This window comes from Scomber scombrus, chromosome 17 (genome assembly GCF_963691925.1).
Source record: "Scomber scombrus chromosome 17, fScoSco1.1, whole genome shotgun sequence".
Classification (NCBI taxonomy): Eukaryota; Metazoa; Chordata; class Actinopteri; order Scombriformes; family Scombridae; genus Scomber; species Scomber scombrus.
This window is the reverse complement of record NC_084986.1, coordinates 19955033-19976102: the sequence shown is the minus strand read 5'-3', so window position 1 is coordinate 19976102 and position 21070 is coordinate 19955033. Positions and strand designations below refer to the sequence as shown.

At 39.0% G+C, this 21070-nt stretch overlaps 1 protein-coding gene across 1 annotated transcript in view; it reads right to left on the bottom strand.

The window, feature by feature from the left end:
• rngtt (RNA guanylyltransferase and 5'-phosphatase) overlaps positions 1 to 21070 on the bottom strand; it is a gene marked incomplete in the record, with an annotated part of 92971 nt that overhangs the window by 31116 nt on the left and 40785 nt on the right. Inside the window, 1 exon segment of the mRNA XM_062437291.1 lies at positions 8307 to 8375. Within this exon segment, the coding sequence (XP_062293275.1) occupies positions 8307 to 8375 (69 nt within the window).

Genomic DNA, 21070 nt, shown 5'->3' with positions numbered 1-21070 from the left:
GTTAAGGGCTGCTAGACCCTTTAAACTTTGTCCTTGCTGTTGTATTTAAGTGGATGAGGGGTCTGTTGTGATGATAGCCAGGCCGCTGTCACACTTGCTGCTCTCTGTAGTGGAGCGTGGTTGGATGCATGCAAATGAATTGGTTCCAGTCTAAATCAGTGCTGTAAATTCATGTTTAAAAAAAAAAATTCCATGTTTTTTATTTGCACCTTTCATTTTACTGTATACTGGCTACCAAAATGATTGAGACTTTCTCTCAGTACATGACAGATTTATAGATCTAAACAAAGATAAACATCTGTCTAATTGTTTAATGAGACTGTGATAGAAAAGTAAAGCCAGATGTGTTATATTACATTTTCTTGTCTAATTTCACATCAGATGGCTATTTGCATCACCATTTCGTCACATTAGACTTGCCATCTTTTCCGATGAGGCCAATTTGTTTGTCGGCTGTGCAGGCAACACCAGCTGCTGACCTTCAGGAGAATGGAGATACTTCCTTTTGTCAGACTTGTAAAACATGGAAAAAATGAACAGTGATTTGAACACAAATTGACAAATAAGATGGAACACGGCAGCTTTAACGGGACACAGGGAACAGTCTCCATGATGGTCATTTCTAAAATGAACTGTATATCTAACTTGGGCTTTTGGTGCTATGAAAGGACTTTCTATCCAACTCAAAGGCGAAAATCATATAAGTGGATGAAAAAAAGGCACCTGCCAAAAAAATGTATTTGCCTGAGTGATAACCTGTCCGTGCAATCTGTTTTCGTATTGGCAGGGCATTTGCACATTTGCCCCAGCTGATTCTATTCCAGCTTGTTTAACAGCGATCATTTCAAAACTGTAAAAGCACCTGCCGAAACCAATCACCGTCCCTGCATGTCAGTGTATTCCTAATCCATGACTGGGATGTGGATGATGTAACTGCAATTTCCTCAGATGGCTTGATAAATGCACAAACATCCTAACATCCAGACGGCCACAGTGCTTTCAACACCTTTCTATGGCCCAGTTATACCTGACATTTTGATCCATCAAATGCACTGAGGCTACAGGGGGACAATATGACCCTAAATCAATGACTGTCTGCATCAGAAGCAGCCATACTAGGTCACCTTTTGAATCCAAAACCATTTTCTGGTTGGGATTGTGTATGATTTGGAAATTCAATAAGCCTCCTAAAAATATTCTCTTTTTCATCTCTAAGCCTCTGTAGCATAATTTTCCGCTAAAAATGAATCCTATGATCAAATCCTATTTTTACTTTAATTATTTCTCTTTCCTTATATACATTAGAAATAAACATTCAATCTCATTAGCATCCTTTATCTGAAAGTAGAACGCAACCCCCTTTTTGTCAGCAAAATCTAATTTTGACAACTAATCGTGGGTGTAAAGAAAAAAAAAGGGGGAAACATAAGAAATAAAATAATGGGTCAGGAATTACGAACACCTGCAAAATAAAGTACTTCTTAGGCGATATTGATCAGGACATTGACGTTTGAATTAACCAGTGTCGGAGAGGCAGATAGTCTGCACTCATGTTGAAAAGAAAGAGCAGATGTGTATACCTGCCTCTGCCAGATTTCATTGTCAGCTCTCCTGAGCAATGTTGCTACCTAATGGCTGCAATCACAGCTATACTCTATGGTAATTACTTTACAAAGAACAGAGAGGAGCAATAAGAGGCAGAAACACACCAACTACGAGCTTTAATTAGTTCAGGTATCAACTCTAAATCCCAGCTTTTCTTTTGATTTGAAACAACTGCACATTATCCTCATTGTTAAGTTTCCACCTGGCACTGTAATTTCCCACAGAACGCACATAATTACTACACCCATCAATGTTGACTCAATATTATTACCACCAGCGACATTTATGCCAGTATTTTACTAACTGGGGCAGTGCTTAATTCATGTGTCCCACGTTTCCCTGAATTTTAAAAAGTTTAGAAGTACATATTTAATTTCTATAAGTGTGATTACTGCAAAAAAACAATTGTTTCATTTTTTTAATCTAACATGTAAATGTGGATCACCTACCCACATAACCAATATGGGTAATTAGCGAGTCAGCTTGTGTTTGGTTGGTGTCCTTTCTAATCACTATTTAAGTCCCATAAATATTTATCTCATGGTTTTGATCTAAGTAGGGGTGTGCATCTCTCCAATATAAGACAATCCAATACAGATCTAGATACATGGGGTACAATACCATTTAGGAACGATACATTTTAAAATGGAACGATTCGGTTTGATTCGGAAGGATTCGATACAATATGATTCGATTTGGTAGGATTCAATGGGATATGATACAATCTAATACAGTTCTTTATTTAAAATAGACATTCATTTTACATTATAAATCAACATAAGTCAATCCTATAAATGTGGCAGTGCTTACCTTCAAATAGATATATTTTATTAAAGTCCAGGGAACAAGTATTTTTGTTACTTTTGACATGTATCAGTATAGAACCACATTGTGTTTATTACTGTAACACATTGCTTATTGAAAACTTCGCAAAGCCCCTCTGGCAATGAAAACAAACTTAATATTCAATCTTCATTATTGGCACAAATTAGAGCCAAAGAAGCTAGTAATACTTCAAAACCTGCAAATACCCTTTTTAATTTTGGAAACAGACAGATGACTATTTATTTTAATGCAGCTTTGCTCCTCTCTCACTAAGGACTGACGCACTGTAAAGTGGAGCAGGATGACACCAAGAGGTGATTTCTATAGAAATGTCTCTCTTTATATACAAAGATTCTGGAACATTGTTTTCTATTGTAATGTAACAAACAACAAAGTTCGTGGATTGTTCAGGCTTCAGATCTGTGCTCATACTATGTGTTAGTGCCTCAGTGGTGCGCATCGGCCGGTTCACGCTACATTTAGACCGATCCAGAGGTCTGTGTACCGATGCACTTGCATCTTTTAAATCAAAACCGATTTTCTGATTCAAATCAGTTATTTGTTACACCCCTAGATCTAAGACTGTGATAAGACTGTGAAATGATCATATCTCCTTAATTTTATGCTTTATGTTTAGGGCATATCGAGCTATCTGGTTTTTACTGCTGTAAATCAGATATTCAGCTACGATCATGGAAGCGTAGCCTCCATATGGTGCTCCTTATGGGGGAAGCCTTCATAATTACATGTCAGCTGCTTATTTCCTGCCTTAGAAATTAGTTATGACGTAAAATAGTTTTAGAAATACTGATAATTGCCACTGATACCAGGAGAAAACAAGCAAGCAATTCAATTTCTTGCAAGGATTTTGACAGAAAAGTCGTGAATATCTTACTGTTTCTAGTGATATACAGGCATACACCACTACCTTCCCCACCACCCCCATCATTTTTTAGTTTTTTTAATAGAAATGCAACCCATTTGTTTAATCCTATCACTAGTAATATTATGTCTAATCCTCATTGTTAAGTTTTACTTTTCTTTTCGTTTCCTGTTATTTCTTTTTAGTCTTATAAAAAGCTGTTTTGTTACAAGAACAATCAGTTTGGTGATATTGCAGGATTATTATATTTGGGGAAAATAATATAATAGATTTTGAGAGGTTTGCCATGGTGCTAATAATATTCGTCAGAATAAAGTTCGGGGCCCTGTAAAAATTATTTATGGAAAATATGGCCGCAGCGCCATACAGTTTTTGTCTAAGTGACTTAAAACTTTGGGGCTTCCGCAAAAGGGGGAGAAGTCATCATGCCTCAGTCCGAACTTTGAGAGATAACATGGGAAAATAGTTGGTAGATAACATTAAGAAAGCTAAAGTACGTGTTTGTAAGAAGGGTAATGGTAAGTGGTCAAAGCAACTTGAAAGGTTGAAGCTGAGAGAGAAAGAAGCAGACAATAGAGAAAAGGCTGAGAAAGTGTATAAAAGTGAATAATTCAGAAAGTGTAAAAGAGGGTTTGAGTAAGTGTGTAAAAAGTGAGTTTGTTTCCTTGTGTCTAGATAATGCACATGATAAAATTGCACAGATGACACTTAGGTTATTTTATGACGCCTTTATAGCCCCGTTTCCACTAAGGAAGTTCCTGGTAAAATTTAGGAGGCGGTACCTTTACAGGAACGTCCTCTCACTCCATCCTCGTCTAGGCCATTGTGTCTCCATAGCAGAGTAGGACCCAAATAGGATCCACAGGACTCTGACCGTGATGTCACCGAGGCGACACGCCGAAAGCATAACAAAGAAAACGACAACGAGGAGGTAAACATGGAAGGAGCTGAGGTAGTTGCCACATTTCTGGTTTGTGTGTTCGTGTACATGGCGGTGGGTGCTATGAACTTTGTTCAGGCAGTGTAGACGCTTTCTACTACTGTTCATCTTCTGCTGGGTTTTAAAAATACCACTTATTTTAGCACTTTCTTTTGACGCCACATCCCGCTTTGAGTATACCCAATCAGCACCGAGTCATCCTCAAGCGGCCCCCTAAAATTGTTTTTGCAGTGAAAACAGGGCTAATGTGATCATGTAGCAGAGTTTAATCCTGGAGGGCGAAAGATTAACTGATATGAAAGATCTCAGAAAGCATTGTTGAAATAACTCTTAAAACCTCCCAACCCTATGGGGCCATCTGACTGGGATAATGAGTATATGGAATGTGTTGGGGGTGGAATACCACTGGTCAAAAAGTTTATCACAAAGGTCAGATGATCCGCAACTGCCCTAAAACAACTGAGAACAGTGTTTATTAAGTGAAAGATGCCCACCAAGAAGACATCCTCCACAGCTGGGAGCTGGAACTGCAGCAGGAGCGTAAGGTGATCCTTGAGGAGGTTCAGGAGGAAAGAGACCAACAAATGAAGAGGTCTGAAGCAACAGTTTAGCCTCAGAAGCTGCAGCTGACCTACTAGGCTGCAGCTGACAGAGGTAGGAGCTTCCCTTCATGACAACAGAGAAGACTGATGTCTGCGGTGGGTGTCATGAAGTGGGTCATTGGGCTTAAGACTGTACTGCGTCAATGCAAGAGGAATGGGATGAAGAATGAAGAACATTATACCTATCACCTGGTAATGTGTCTGTGACTATTTATGTAAGCTTCAAATCCTGCTAGCATTTGTCATAAGAAAAGTGAACAACTTTAAGCAAGAGACTTTGAGAATGGTTAATATAGAGGACAAATGACCCTGTTGACTGATCTTTGACTGGTGGTATGTCCCTTCCCAAGTGCTCCCAGGTTTATAGTTAAAATTATGTTTTTGACTACATGAGATCGAATCCATGCCACCAATGCATCGTAAGTTCTGGTAAATTCTCCATGGTGGTGACCTTCTACTGTGCCCAAAGAACATAGGTTGAAGATTCTGCAATGTGGTTCAACTTCAGACTTCAAAACCTCTTCAAAACTGTGACAATGATTGAGTGTTTTGGTTTTGATTATGAATTGGAATGTTTTTATTTTGTTACATTTTAAGTTTAACTGACAAATTCAGCCCATAGGGCATCATGGTTAGTCATGTATGTATCCGTGCTCCGATTGTGTTTGGAATTTTTGTACATGTGCTCTAACCTGCAGCTCTTCTATACAATTGGTTCGGCATTGTAGTTGGAGGGAAAAAGACACAGTTATACCTTAAAATATCATTTGAGCCATCCAGTGACAATAACCACAATCTTATTCCATACCAGAATGGGCTCCAGGAACCCATTCAGGAAAAATGATTTAGAGGAGAACATATGATGCGTTTGAAAAGTTGTCTTTTCTTAGTAATGTATGTTTCCTTTCTTTGTATTTCAATTTTACAATTTCCCTCTTACATGGTGATGTCATAAGTGTTGTGTAATTATTTGGTTGACACTTGTCAAAAGCGGGGGAATGTGAGGGATTTTTTGTGTCGTGTGTGTGTCTTAACTGTTGTAAACGCCTAAGCCTCAGGCATTTAGTTAAATCAGACAAGACTTTTCAGTTTCTGTTCTAGTCAGGGGTCAGCAAAGGTTATCAGTATTCCTTGGTTAGTTTCTGTACTTTATTACTTCATGACTGTGTTACATTATTACATTATTGCCCTCTCTTATTCAAATTTCCACTAGTAGATACAGTATAAAAGCTGAAACTGTTTGTTGTTCATTAGAACGACTGTGTGTCATTCTCCGTGCTGGCATGAGTAAAAGAGAAAGATTAATCACTCCATCGTCTGTGATTCTTTAGAGAAACTTCTACTACAACTCTAATTTGTAAAGTATACTAGTAATATTTAGTGGGACGACAGACGCTACAATAATAAAGTGACACTGCTCTGTGACTGTCTGCAGCAGCAGCAGCAGCAGCAGCAGCAGCAGCAGCAGCAGCAGCAGCAGCAGCAGCAGCAGAGTGAGACGTCTGTCCTCCTTCCTGCTCTCTCTTGCAGTACAATGGCAGAAACCGTGTTACATAATGAAATAAATCACTGCTGCATCATCCATAGATTAAAATGCATGTTCCCAAACATGGGGTTCACAATGATTCAGCGATACTGATTGTAATTTTATCTCACCGATAACAGCCTCAATGTTATGTTGTATGAGAGCTGTATTAAGTTGATGCTCATACAAACAGAACATCTTTAAACACAATGCTTTTGTCACAGTGTTGACCGTGATTGTTTAACAAAAACATGTCTACACATTTCTGGCTTTTTTTTTTCTTTTTTTGGAGTGTGCGCTTTTAGATGAAGAGCTGCAGACAACACACTGCACTTCTTCAACTCCTTAGCAACATAGACCATCTCTTTTTTACTGTGTACTGCTCTTGTGTAGAGACTAAGAATCGTGGGTGTGATTATTTTTGAATGACGTTTTTATAAATACAACATTGCTTGTTTAGTTGCACTGTAAACACATACACCAGTTGCTCTGTCGTGTCTCTGATAAGAGCAGCAGCTCAAAAAAGTATTTGCTGTATTTTAAACCACACTTTCTGTTACCACCAATAACTGTGACTCAGAAAAGTCAAAGCAGGTGTCAAAATACCTGATTACACATCTCTGACTGAGCTCTGGCCAGGGGAGTAACATGCTCTCAGTGCACGATGCCTGTTGATTGTTCACCTAAACATGTTTGACATTTCAAGGGTCAAAACAAGAGAGAAACAGATGTCCAGCAATAAAATATTAACACCCATTATCCACATAAGCGAGTATGGTCCAGTTATTCATCATGCAACTGCCTGGATTCAGTCCAGCCAAAAACATTTTGCAGCTCTTGTTGCCATTAGGCAATTCCTGCCCATTTCAACGGTGTGCCAAATGTTGAGATCAGAGGCTGTAGTGTACAGAAAATTAAATACTTCCCCCATGGCATAGAGAAATGACAACCATCAGCAAGGAGGAAAAACTGCTGTCAACAAATATTCACATTAAGAATGATGAATGTAGAAAGAGCTGCAGTCGTGTGTTTACTTTCTCTTCCCACGGGGTTGTGCGGAGGTGTCGGGAATGTTTATTTGTGATTTAGAATAATGTTTTATTTTTCTGATTCATGGCTTTGTTCTCACCAGTCCTGCCCGCTCTCTTCATTCACTCACTAGTTCTCTCAGCCAACACTGCTTTCTTCCTTTCTTTCCCTTGCTAGTTGAACCAGAGAGGAGGGGCCAATTTTGAATGCTGCTATGTTTACAAACACCAATCAAAAAATCCTGCATAGCATATCTTTAAAGCAAAAACATAAAAGCAGATGCTAAAGCAGAGAATAATATGCAAATAACATATCTTCCTCAGGAGTCAGCAGACACTTTAGGTTCTTGCAGCTTTTCCCCCATATCTCAAAATGCCATTAACGTCACCTGTGCTCACATCCAGATAGCCAGCCTGTTGTATTCCTGCATTAATGTTATGTGCGATAGGATATTTCATTCATTACACAGTGGAATGAGGTTTCTTGAGTCCATTACAGGAGAAGAAAGGGAGGAACAGTATTACCGTCACAGATAAAAGTGATATTCTGCTGCGCTAACAGAAAGTAAATCAGTATTCCAACCAAGGCCACTTCCGTCGTAACACAAAGTGCCATGTGTCTGCCGTGTGTGTTTTACTGCAGTGTCTTACAGGGAGCCCTGTGTTTATGTGAATCCATGTAGGAGTGTGGTTTCCTTTACAATAACAGAGAGAAAGACTGATATGGAGAGTGAGTAATGACAGGTGTTGCGACAAGCTGTCCGGTTCTTTTACAGCAGCTCAGTGGTAGAAAAAGCTATGCCTGACAATCAACCTGTGGCAACAAGACTGCGGCTTTGAAAAGAAAAGAAAAGAAAAGAAAAAAAAGACAGATTGTCATACATAAATGGAGGCTTACCCCGCATGGCTGGAAGATAAGCCCGTCCACTTCGTGGCTGACCTGGGACGTGAAGCTGCCTTCCAGTAGCTGAAAAATAAAAAAAAGAGGACACAGATTCAGACAGGCAAAATTGATAAAAGACAAGATTGGTAGCTGAAATCTTTAGCTGGGAACACATATACTGACATTGATTTATAAAGTCAACTACTGCGTTAGAGACTGCCAACAATACCTGACTGGAAGGCTTACACCTGACAAATCCTACACAGATACCTTGCTTTCACTTATCTAGCACTGAAACAAAATTAATCTTTTTGATTGATAATGCACGACTGAGTGATCAATATCTTTCACTCGAGGACAAGAATAGCAAGAAATCATTAAGCTCCTGATGATGGCAAAGAGTGGATTTCAATCCTCCGAAAACACCAACAGCAACACAGCTGTTGCAGAGAAAAAGGAACCTATGGCATCATATTAGACTAGGGACACCTCAGGGATGTGGCGAGCTGCTTTGCAGTGAAAGCACATTTTCTGCAACACGAAGCACATCAGCAGCCACTGTGAGGATGGTACAGGCACCAAAATAAAGTTGAATATTAGAAATAAGTAGATTTAGATACACAGCGAAGATTAATACCATATGAATGAATATGTGCCTTGACAGGTTGAGATAATATAACACCACCAAACAAGGTTAGTCTAGTGCTCAATCCTCAAGTGATATTTGAAAAGGAAAGTGGAATGCAAGATCTTCAAATCAATGTTTACATACGAGATGAAACTACAACTGCATGCTAATTCAATCAGAACTGGACATGAAGTTCATTGTAATGTAGTGTGACTATTGTGTTTTGTCTATGATGGATTACAAAGCCGAAGCAAGTTTATTTCCCTGGAATGAAGAGAAACCTGCCGCTGCCGCTTGGAATGTAGGAAATCTATCTTAAAACGTATCACATGCCTTAGAAAATGCTCGGCTGTAATGTAATACCGAAAGCCTGCACTAATATATGACTGCACATAACTATACAGGGGGGCGTCTGATGTCAGCGTTATACACAGTGGTCAACGAGAAGTAAGACTGCAGAATTATTGTGACTAGGCCCGTCACATCATCGTGTCTATATATAAGCTTATCCTATGATACATGGGCATGATCATTATTGCCACACTTCACATTAGCAGCTAAGAGGCTATTCGTGTCATGTTGGCAAAGCGAGTAGTTGCCTCCATTCCTAACTGTGCAAGTCCTGAGTGGAAACTGCAGAAGTGAACAGCGCCATTTATATGGAATTAAAGGTAACATTTACAGAAGTGTAGCGCCCACTCTCTAATCCAACCCCCATTATATTTAAATGACAATAATATCGTTTATCGTGATTATTTCTGAGACAATATATCGTCCAACAAAAATAGTTATAGTGACAGGTCTAATTGTGATCATATTTGAGAGCGCTGTCTGACGAAGTAACTCTGACAAAACTAAATGAATCAAACTGAACAACAATCTATACTTTTTTTGTTGTCTTTCTTGTGAAAACTTGATGACCTTTGCTTCTATATGTTCATGCAAGGGGTAAATATATATAGGCAAGCAGGAAATGGTCTTGGTCAATAAGCTAGAAAGGGAATGCATTAGTACACTAACACTGGATATCAGGTATCATATCCAGCCCATCATGGCGAACTAAAACAGAAAGCAAAGTTTCAACTCCATACAAAGGCAATGTAAGGTTGAACAACAATGCTGCCCTCAGAGCGCCCTTGTATTACATGCTGTATCTCTTCTGACTGAATGAAAGAGAGGCAATAAAATGAAATATTTAAACTTTAATTAACAATGCAGGCATCTCTCCAATCATTCGCTGTCCAGCTCTGACAATTCAACCATTATGAATAAACATTGTAAGTGGCTATGGCTGGAAGACAGAAGAGTGTTCAGTGGATATGTAGGCCGTCAACAATCACCAGAGCGATGATGAACCACGGAACATTTACTCTGCAGATTGTCATCATCTGTCCTCACGTCGCACAGAGACAGACAAAATTATAATCTAAAGTACAAGAAATCATGTAATATAAGGTAACTTCATTTGTGTCTAATGCAATACTGACACATCATATCACACGCAGCAGCACTGTGGACTTCAAAGGCGCCTCTGACCTGTGCAATTTGTCCTCCATTAGACTGGTCTGCCTCAGCAGCTCAGTTGAAAAGCGTCTATGATGACACTTTTAGTCTTTTTCAAGAAATCTCTTTGAAGTGAGCAGAAACAACTCTATAACACAGCAGATAACTTACTGAAAAGGAAGACGTTCTCAAATAAGTGGAGACATAAGGATACACATGTCACACTTACGTGGTGAAATCTATAGCGAGTACAAGCCAGGTTAGGTTTGGTGAATCTGGCTTCATGTTTGTGGCACTCATGTATTGCAATCACATCACATTTCCAAGAGGTAAGCATCTGATTTTCTAAAAAAATAAATACCAAGTGATGATGAAAGTGCAGATGGTGTTTAAATAATACTTGGCCTACTGCACTGCTGTTCTGAAGGTATGTGCAAAATCCTCTTTGACGCTTCAAACCATCTGGATGAAAAAATGTTCTCTGTTGCATGATGACGTTTTTTTTTTGTTTTTTTTTCAGATCCTCAAATTGCTGCTGCAGAAACACATCTTCATATACACCAATTAAGTAAAGCTTTTCATTTTGGTTTATGTTTCATTTACAGCTACTGTCTTTGTTTGTTTCAGAAAAAAAGAGGTACAACTTTTGTCAAGGAACAGACTGATTTTTTAGGCTGTATATGAATATTTGTTCATCAAAATGAATACAAGGATTCTGGAAATACTTGTTGAACAGTGTTAGCGTGTATTAAACAACCCAGGATTCAGTGTATTTTTCACAAAATTAAATTCTTAGTTGTTTGACAGTAGTGGTAACACAGTAGTGGTAATACAAAGCACAAACTGGGGACAGGTGAAACCCCTTGGGTCTCTTTATTCCCAGCTGCAGAGCAAAGACCTGAACACAGAAAAACATTTCACTTACATTTAAACCTGGATTACCTCACATTCCCCCCAAAATGCTTTGATGCTAGACATCACTATTTTTCAAAAGGTGTTTTTTCCAGGGACGTGAGTGAAGTCAGAAGCCCTAAAAAGGGTGCGCTGCATACGTTTATCTAAAGCAACAGAATCAAGATGGGCATCTGAAAAAAGGAAAGCAGAGCAACATCAGTGCTCTCCAGCATGATGAATGAGTCACAGCAGATCACACAAAGCTTGACAATCATGCTGACATGGAGAAGGCAGATAGCCAGACTGAAGGGAACTGGTGTCTTGATGAGGGAACGGTATGTAGGCGGTAAGATCTGGGAGTTCCATTTCAGTTCTCCTGCCATCTTAGCACACCCACCCACCACCTTCGGCAAAGCACAGTGAACCTTGGATGAAGAGATGAGCAGAGAGAAGACTTCCATTCACACATCCTCCTACAGTAAGGAAGTTCCTTGGAGCGATGATGTGGAGAGGGGGCAGCGACCCTGCTTTCATGGTAAACCTCTTCAGGAAAGAAACACAAAGTGTGCCTGTGACTGATATTCCTGTCAGACCACAAGGTTGTTGCAGGAGACTCCTTTCAAACCTAATATGAATGGACCTCTGAAGCTGGGGTGCAGTTCCTTATAAAAAGAAAAGTCCATCAGAGCTGCTACTAACTACTGGCTGATGTGGAGTCAAACAAGGTCACACAGTCTGGAGAAGTTAAACGTTTTAGAAAAACTGTCTTTTGATGGATCCAGATTGTTTAATAAGAACTGTGATCGAGATTACATTTTACAAATTCATGTGTGGTGCCAGGGAAAAGACGAACGGAGACATTAACATTTGGAAGATGAAAGCAATAGAAAGGTGATTGTAATAACGGCACAGCGTGAAATTGAATTGTGGTGAGGGGAAACTGCTGGGAACTGGACAGGTGAGATGAGTGACTAACATTAGCTTACATTCCCAACCATGAAATTAAAAAAAAAAAAAGTTAGCAGAAAGTTATTGCAAGATTCTAAAAACTAAGGCTAAAGAAATCACTGCACTGAAATGTATAATCTGAGCTGAGGCGCTAGGATTTGAATGCAACAGGTCAGTTTAGATTTTTTATTCAACATTCAGTTTCAGATTTATGGCTTAAAAAACATACAAAAATAAACCCACTACATATTTTTCTTGGCAAAAATCAATAAGAACTAAATAATAGTCTGCAAAAACAAAAAACAAATGAGGTAGAAAATGACGTAGAGACTTGACTAGCTAAACCTTTACTACAGGATGCTTTGTGCTGGTTACATATTTAGGGTCTCATGAAATGAGACTTTTCTGCAGTTGTCAACACAGGTCGCATTTTTTGTTTTGTGTAGGTACAAAGCTTCCAAGAGCACCTAAATTGTGTCCTAAACTGCTATATTTTGTCCAAAAAGACCATCAAAATAATATCACAAGAGTTTTCTTTAGTAAGTACCTGAGAATAAAAGCCTAATACAAAAGCCTAAGCCTAATAAAGTTTGTTTTTGTTTTACTTAAATAAAGTAAGTTGCTGGGAGACATAAAACAAATCAATGGAACTCCTCCTCAATGTATATCATTGTATAGATCATGTCAAGCCAATCAACATCACTATGACTATGATGACTATGTCTAGGTTTAGAATTGATCTATAGTGTAGCATAGTTCATATAACTGATAAATTATTGGGGTCTATTAATCTAGTCTTATTTTAACCAGTGTAGCCTTTCTAGCCTTTACAGCAATGGTTTAGCAGATCAGGAAACTAACAGACCAATTGCATGCACTGTAAATCATCTCATGTGATGCTTAAACCAATCAAATCTGAGATGAGAGACAATAGTTGGAAAATAAGCCTAAAACCTATATATTTATAGTTTTATTTCTCAGATCTCAGCTTCCCCCAATGAAAATCTTGCCTAGGGCCCCCTGTTGTTTAGAGCTGGGCCTGAGTCTATGTTTCTGAATAGATGTTTGTATGGAATAACCATGGTAAATAAGATATTTCTGAGGATAGTACATAGTGAATGACCGCACCCCCCCTTGTGTATGTGTTATAGCAGTCTAATGCCTTGTCCTGTGGGGGTTTAAAACAAGCTTGTACATGCATACATTTGAAAAAAACAAACAAAGTGTGTGTGAAATCTGAATGGCTTAAGGAATATAAATGGCATTTGTATAGCTGTGTTGCATAAGATGTGTATCTCAGCTGTCATCTGTCCCAAAAGGACAGATGAGACATTTAAGATTAAGTTATCAAAGTAAAGAGTGGCTAATGCAAGTATGTGCTGAAGCTACACCATTGCCGGTAAGACACATTACAACCGACAACCACAAATGCACAGAAAGCAGAGAGCAGCCCACACACTCAGACACACTCAGACAGCAGATAGAGAGTCAGTGTCCTTCACTAGGCTCATACAGCATGCTGCTCTATCTGAGCTGTCTGAGCTACTTTGGGAGAAGAGACTGTGTCTGTCCTGAGGTAGATAGTGATGAGTTTGGCAGTATGTCAAAGATAAAAGAAGTTTGGATTTATTTATTTTTTGACGGTGGATAAAGAATTTGCTTCCCTTATTGTAGTAGGGCGCTGGAGCCAATTCAGATTTAGCTGTGGTTGAAGCGTAACTGTATTGAGCTAAAAATTAAAAATGTTAAAAAATTGAATGTGATTCGGTATTATACAGTATTTATTTTATAAGTCTTATTGACTAAAAAGGCTACATCTCAGCTTGGGGCTATTTACATTATCCATCAACTGATTCATTGTTTGGTCCTCAAAAAAAGAGGCAGAAAATAACTTAAATATGCCCTAAAGCCTAAAGCGTAAAGGGACATTCAATTTGCTGGTTTTGTCCAATTAAGAGTCCACAACTGAAAGATATTCAGTTTGCTTTCTCAGATACAGAGGAGAAAAAAAGCAACTTCTTCCAATTAAAAAGCTGGAAACTGGGTGTGTTATGCATTTCAGTTCGATAAATAACAAACAATACATTTTTTACAGATTCATTTTTTTCTTTCCATCACTTTAACTCCATTTCAATCTCCAAGTACATCTCTTTAGCTCCAAGTACATCACAATATTTCAATAAATGTGCTTCCAGATGATATCAACCAAGTTTGCAGATTTTGTTTTGGTGCTAAGCCATATCAATATCGTTGATTACTATTGTATCTAGGGAAAAACAATTAAGGAATAGAGTGGGTGTGTGTGTGGTTATACATAATCAAATTATGTGTATTTAATAGCTCAGGGTGTTGGTACAAGTTAATGCAGTAATATTGTTGTTGTAACTCAGAAATTCACTGTTTATTTTAGGCGGCTGGAAAATCACAGAGCTACTTCCTTGTATATGTATGTACTATGCACCAAAGTAGAAGTTGCTCCCAACTCTAACATCGACTTTACTTTGCACGTCTAGCTCTATTAGAAATGATATTTATAATTACCCTTTGTCACAAAGGACTAAAAATGTTTTTGCTGTTGGTGCTGAAAACGGGTGAAACCATCTTTGATTTTAAAAAAAAGTGCAACTCCAGCTGATTATCCTATGTAAGAGTGAGGATTGTTTTATACACACTCACCAAGAACTATATTAGTTAAATCTAAAGCAATCCAATACAACAGCTCTGCAAGTTCTACTTTGGTGAAGCTTATAGATTTTCAGTCTTTGTTTACATTATCAGAAAGGTGATGATTCTATTTTGTGGTTATTACTGAGGTCGTAGTAGGTGGTGGTGGTGGTGAAACTAGAGTGCATTAAACTTAAAAGTGTTGATTTTCATGTACGTTAATGGCGTGGACAATATAATGAACTCCAGTACACCACTACCACTTACTACACCTCAATAATAATCACTAAGTAGCGCTATCACCTTTTTGACAATGTCACAAAATCTGAAAGTGTATAAGCTTCGTAGATTTATGGCAGAACCGTTGTATTGGATTACATTAGATTGCTTTTCATTAGTATTTTATGAACTGTCTGGAGGGAAAAAAAGACATGAATATGAATAAGGGAAATCTATTATGCTTTTCCTTATTTTCAGTCATATATATTTACACATAGATAATGTTAGAATGTCAAATGTTTGTATGTCTGCCAGGCTTGGCAGGCTTCCGAAACATTGGCCAATCAGAACAGATTAGGCTTATCAGGAGGCGGGCTTAAAGAGACAGTAGCTTAGACAGACTGTTAGAGACAGAGGCTGAACTTAGGGGCATAAAGGGCCGGTATAAGATAAACAGGGGTTTTTTTGGAAATGTGAATCATGCAAAGCTACTCCAGTGGAGACCCAGAATAAAAATACAAAGTTAGAAATAAGTATAATAAATCCGCTTTAAACAAGCAAAGGAAGCACAGGAATTATTTAAATGTATATCTCTTGAAGAAACTCTTGAAAGAGTGGACGGGTCTGATTTTGAGAGGAAGGGAGGCAAGGATTTCATCATCACGGGTCAAATAAAAGGCAGACAGCAGACTGCAGGCAGAGTAGGTGGTGAAACACGGAATAAACAACACAACATCTTAAAATAGACACCTGTTGACCTCACCCAGAAGATGCATGTTCCTTCCCTTGAGTACATCAACTGCGAGGCTGGAAGGCACAGGAAGAGCAGGCAAGCAGAACAAATAAAAAGTCGCTACACTCGATATTGCCATAAAATCAAGCTGCTTTCTCTCCAGTGAATCCAACCTTTACTGTATAGATGTTGCCATGCATCATCAGATGTTACATAATGTCTTGGACTCTTTAAAGAAAACTCAAAAATCTCAAAGCAACTGAAGTAAACAAATATTAGTCATCGGGTCCACGTCGTGTGTTCTTCCAAGCAGCATAAACCCTTACACAACAGTCAACATGTTTCCCTGTGTGAGTGGGTGCAGCAGAAGGGAGAGGACACAGGTGAAGAAGAGCATTTTGTTCTTGAACTTAGCCGTGGAGGATGGGTTTATTTACCAAAGCCAAAAGGTGCATGCTGATGAATTTATTATCGCAGTTTATAGGAAAATTCAAAACAGCTTTTACATATTAAGTTGTTTCGGAGCTGATACAGTGGGCGTGGAGTCACCCCAAACTAACTCAAATAGAGCTCTGATTCACCGCAACAACAGCTCAAGTTCTGACTTCGTTAAGAAAATAAAGATAAAAAGAGACAAATAAAACGGGGACCTCGGGTCTTGGGTTTCCATTTCCAACAGCTGGAGACGAGACAGCTGAGGTGCGAGGTCAGTGAGCAACAAGGAACCTGCAGGACTGACAGCACTCAGCTAATGAGGCATGCTGTTAAGGAGGAGGTACTTTCTTCAAGCCTGGCTGCTACAAATCCGTTTCGACATCATAACAAGACTCTGACTCAAGGGTCAGGGTATAGAGGTGAGAAGAGGAGCGTGAGAGGAGGGCATTTACATAGAATCAAGGACTGTTAATGACGACTAAGCCTACTGGAGAGGAGGATGAGTAAGGAAAAAGGATAAAAAGACTTGTCATTGCAGTTACTAGACCCACTGTCTGGGATCAGGCCTTCAACACACCAGCGAGTTTGGTGAGAGTGAATTGAGTGAGTAAATTTTTCACCTTGCCGCTGCAATCAAAATTCAAAACATTCTGAAACTGTATGCCATTTGCGACCAACCTTTCTAAATAAATCTGCTTACTTAACACTCAACCAAAAAATGTGAACGTGGAGAGAGCATCTCTTGCTTTTCAAAGATAAGCTATTGATTTAATTAAAAAGAAGAGTGCCTTAGGTTTTCATTGCAATTAATTTAAAGAAATTGTAATGTACAGATAACTCCTGATGATTTTATTGGTGCTCCCTGCTTTAATTCTGCAACCACCAGACTGGTTATTAGGTGTAGGCAGCCTCAAGGCCATGAGACATCCTTATGTAACAATTAACAAACTACAAAATGCATAATCCTGACACACCTTCATCTAGAATACATAATGCCAGATAAATACATTGAATTCATAGAGAAAAGCCCACCACACAAAATAAGCGCCTTGCTGCACATCAGTGATTGTGATTTCATAGTGCACTGGGCCCCAAATCCATTTCACTTCCCTATTTATATTCTCAGGGAAGTCAATTCTCTTGGTATATTTTGTATTCAGTGCACAAGGCAAACTTGAATCTCACCCAGTATGATTAGATTTGAGCTCCATGAAAAGACTGCAATCTTACAAAAGTATCTAGATAACTGCTTTTCATTTCCCTATCCGAATTCAATCTCAGTTCGGAAAAGGTATTTCAAGATGAGCTCCACAGAAAAACTAATTTTTTCACCTTCAGCTCTACGGGCATCTGGACTCCAGGGAGGAGCTGGTACTGAAAGGGTGATGTCCTGGGGTCAATTGGAGATACTAATCTCATGATGGGAAACTGAATTCAGCTTAGGCCTAATGTCTTTAGAGATATGATAAATGAGGACGGGATATTACACATTTTGTGAAGGGCAAAAACAATTTAACACCATCTAATTTGCTTTTGTAATATTAACATTACCACATTGTAGCTGTATTAAATCTGGATATACCATGAGTCACATTTAATTACAATACGCTCGGCAAGTGTTAGGCCTATTCAGAGAGGGCACATCTTGCCAAATTTTTCCATTTCCATGAACTGAAAAATGTAATTACTGCTATTTAAAAGTTGCCTTGGAAAACGATTAATTTAATGTAAATTGCTTACTCTAGCCTCCAGCAGGCAAGAAAACAAGTAGAAATCTTAGTCTTGCCTGGAAGTGGGATTTTTAATTCCTTGGAATATATAGATATCTGCCAACTTAACAGGATCTATAACCAGTAAGGTAAATATAATTTTGTATCTATTGTGAATCATCCTAATAATGCTGTGTATATTTAATGTGCAGTATTATCAAGCCCAAAATGATATTCAAGGCATTATACAGGCGCAATGCAGGGAGAAAACAAGCTCATTTTCTTGCTGGCACATATTGTTAAGTTGTTACAAGAGCTTATTCAACAGTCAGTTTAGTTGCTTAAAGGCTTACTCCAAAGAAAAAGTGAAACGTGTGAAGCATTAGAATCAGGAGAGGGATATAAAGCAGTGCATAATGTAGAAATCAGAAGAAATTGTAAATACAGTAGTGTCTTCAGAAAGCTTTCAAGCCTCTTGAGCTTTTCTACATTGAATGGTTTTACAGCTTGAACATTCAACGGATTAAACTTTAAGCACAAGTAGACAAAGAAAGCCAATGAAAGCTTGTGGACAAAATGAAAAAGCAAGTAAAAAGTGGTGAATGGATTATACAAAGGCTAAACCGAATGGTGCCGAGTTTTGTTGAGGACAGCAAGCTAGGACTGGATTTTCATACTATCTTAGGGATTTTGCCATGTTTAGTCTGGTTTGTCTCTTTTCTCTTTTTATGTACTTTTCTCTCCCTTGGTGCGATTTATTTGGGTTTCGTCTGGACACAGGAACTGTACTTGGATGGAGACCAAAACAATGATACCGAGACCCTTTGAGGAAGTGATCTCTGTCTGGTCCAAAAAGAATTCTGGAGCAGTTTGTTTCTGGTGGGAACCTGGTCCAACCTTGATCTGACCCAACCCCAAGGCGTACTCTACAAGTTTAAGTTAAATGGCTCCCATAGAAGGTGCTCTTTGCATATTAGGAGGCATATTAGGATGCTGATGAGCGAAATCGACAGTTGCAAGAAGCTATCCGGAGTGAACCCAGACCTGACACTAGTGCAACGTAGAACATTGCATTTCAGGACCTTCTTGCTCCCACCCCAGACACATCTAACCATCCAGTGATTCAGAGCTAACAAACAATAGGTTTAAAAAAAACCTTGGGTACTTTGTCCATCATTTTTTGGAGATGCATACCATCAATCCACTGATAGTTATGACAAACATGTATTAATGTAAATTAGTTAAAAAACAATTGCATGCAATTTACTGTAGAAAAGAGACCACCACCCTATAATAAAATGCCATTAACTTTTGAATTATTTTCTACTTTTGTCAGCCAAGTTCATTCAACAGACAATAGAGGGGGATTTCCAAAAATATGTTATCTGGTTATACAAATGCACAAATTCAGTTTTACCATAATGGGCCTTTGTAAGATAATTGGACAGTGGAGGAAGCAAAAAGAATAAATGGCCCCAATTGGTGGGGAAATGGTGTCCTGAATGTGTAAGTGTCAGTGATGAAAAACAGCAGCATAGCAACAGACAAAAGCCATCATACAACTCCAGCCTCTGACTGAAATATCACTAAAAGGAAACAGTGGTCAATATGCCATGAAGTAGCCGGTTGTGTTGCTATGAATTAATGAGCCAGATTCCAGTTCCCCCTTTTAATGTGCCACACAACAGAGATATGACTGTATGGGGAGCAGATGGTCACTGCACAGCACAATACAGCAGTCAGAAACCAGACGTTGTTCCAGTGACTTCATTTCTAGAATATCTTCATCAACATGAACCCCAAAGGCTGGGGGGGCGATCCCTCATAAAGGTTCTCATGGAAATGGACATCCTAGGGTTAGAGTAGAGGTAACCCAACCTCTCATACTTAGAATTTTATGAAGTTCAAAAAGAAGTGAACACCAAGATATCAGTGTTGGCAGAAGAAAAGAAGAAATGTCTAAAACTTCACCCCCTACGCACACTTTGATCATCTGTGAATGTTCAGGGCAAAGATTTCCGACTGTTCTTGGTTTGAGCAAAACATCAAGTTAATTGTGCTCTGACCTCCAACAGGCCTGATATTGAAGCACGAGGGCAGACCTTCGAGAAAGGCTTAACAGTGTTTTATAGGATAAAAACTATGAAAAGCACAGCTCTATAACCGGGGCCACTGTGACTGAATTATCATAAAAATGCATGTAACATATTCTTGGTGATAAGCAAATTACAGTGAAGCTTGGCAAAAAAAATCTATAAAATCCAGTCCTACACATAACAGCTCATACATCAACGAGCTGTGTATTGTGATGCTTTCTTCCATCTTTTCCCATGAGGACAGGGAGGTAGGAAGAAGTAATCATTGCCAATTGAAGATTAATACAAGTGCAGGTGCAGGCAGCAGAGTCATAGAGGCACATTTGCACCCAGCAGCACAGTACGGGGTAGATGAAAAAGCTGTACCTTTGTGCAAATGCACTGTGACACCACAAAGAAGAACCCAATTGCTGCAGGCCTCTGACCAGACAGCTGTACTCTCTCAGTCTTTTACTGCAAATTAGAGTGCACCCACACTGAATGATGTCTGGACTGACTCTATTCCTGGTCCATAAGACTACCCTCAGTTGTGGACATGACCCTAGGATACTCCTTCAATTAATGCAGTTAGTAAAGGGAGTAACATGGCTTCAAACTTCAAGGTGCTAAATCTCATCCTAGCTGTTATATTTCACTGGTTTTCTTGTTCGCTGCTCTCTCCAGTTTGCACACTCTCTTGCTCTTTTTAGACTACTTGGGAAATTTAACAAATCATACATAACCAACTTGTCACTGCCCGCTCCTGAATCTGACATTTAACAAATGGAAGGAGCCTGCTGTGTTCACAACTTCTCCCAGGGAGGTCGAGCAGAAGAACACCCTGAGCTCCTGAGTGCCAGTTATCATACGCAGGGGTCAGGACACTAAGGCCTTTGCCTTCACCTGCTATCTAATTGGCACATGGAAGCAATCCCTCACTACTTCTTTAGGTCGGGTCTAATCTGGTGTCA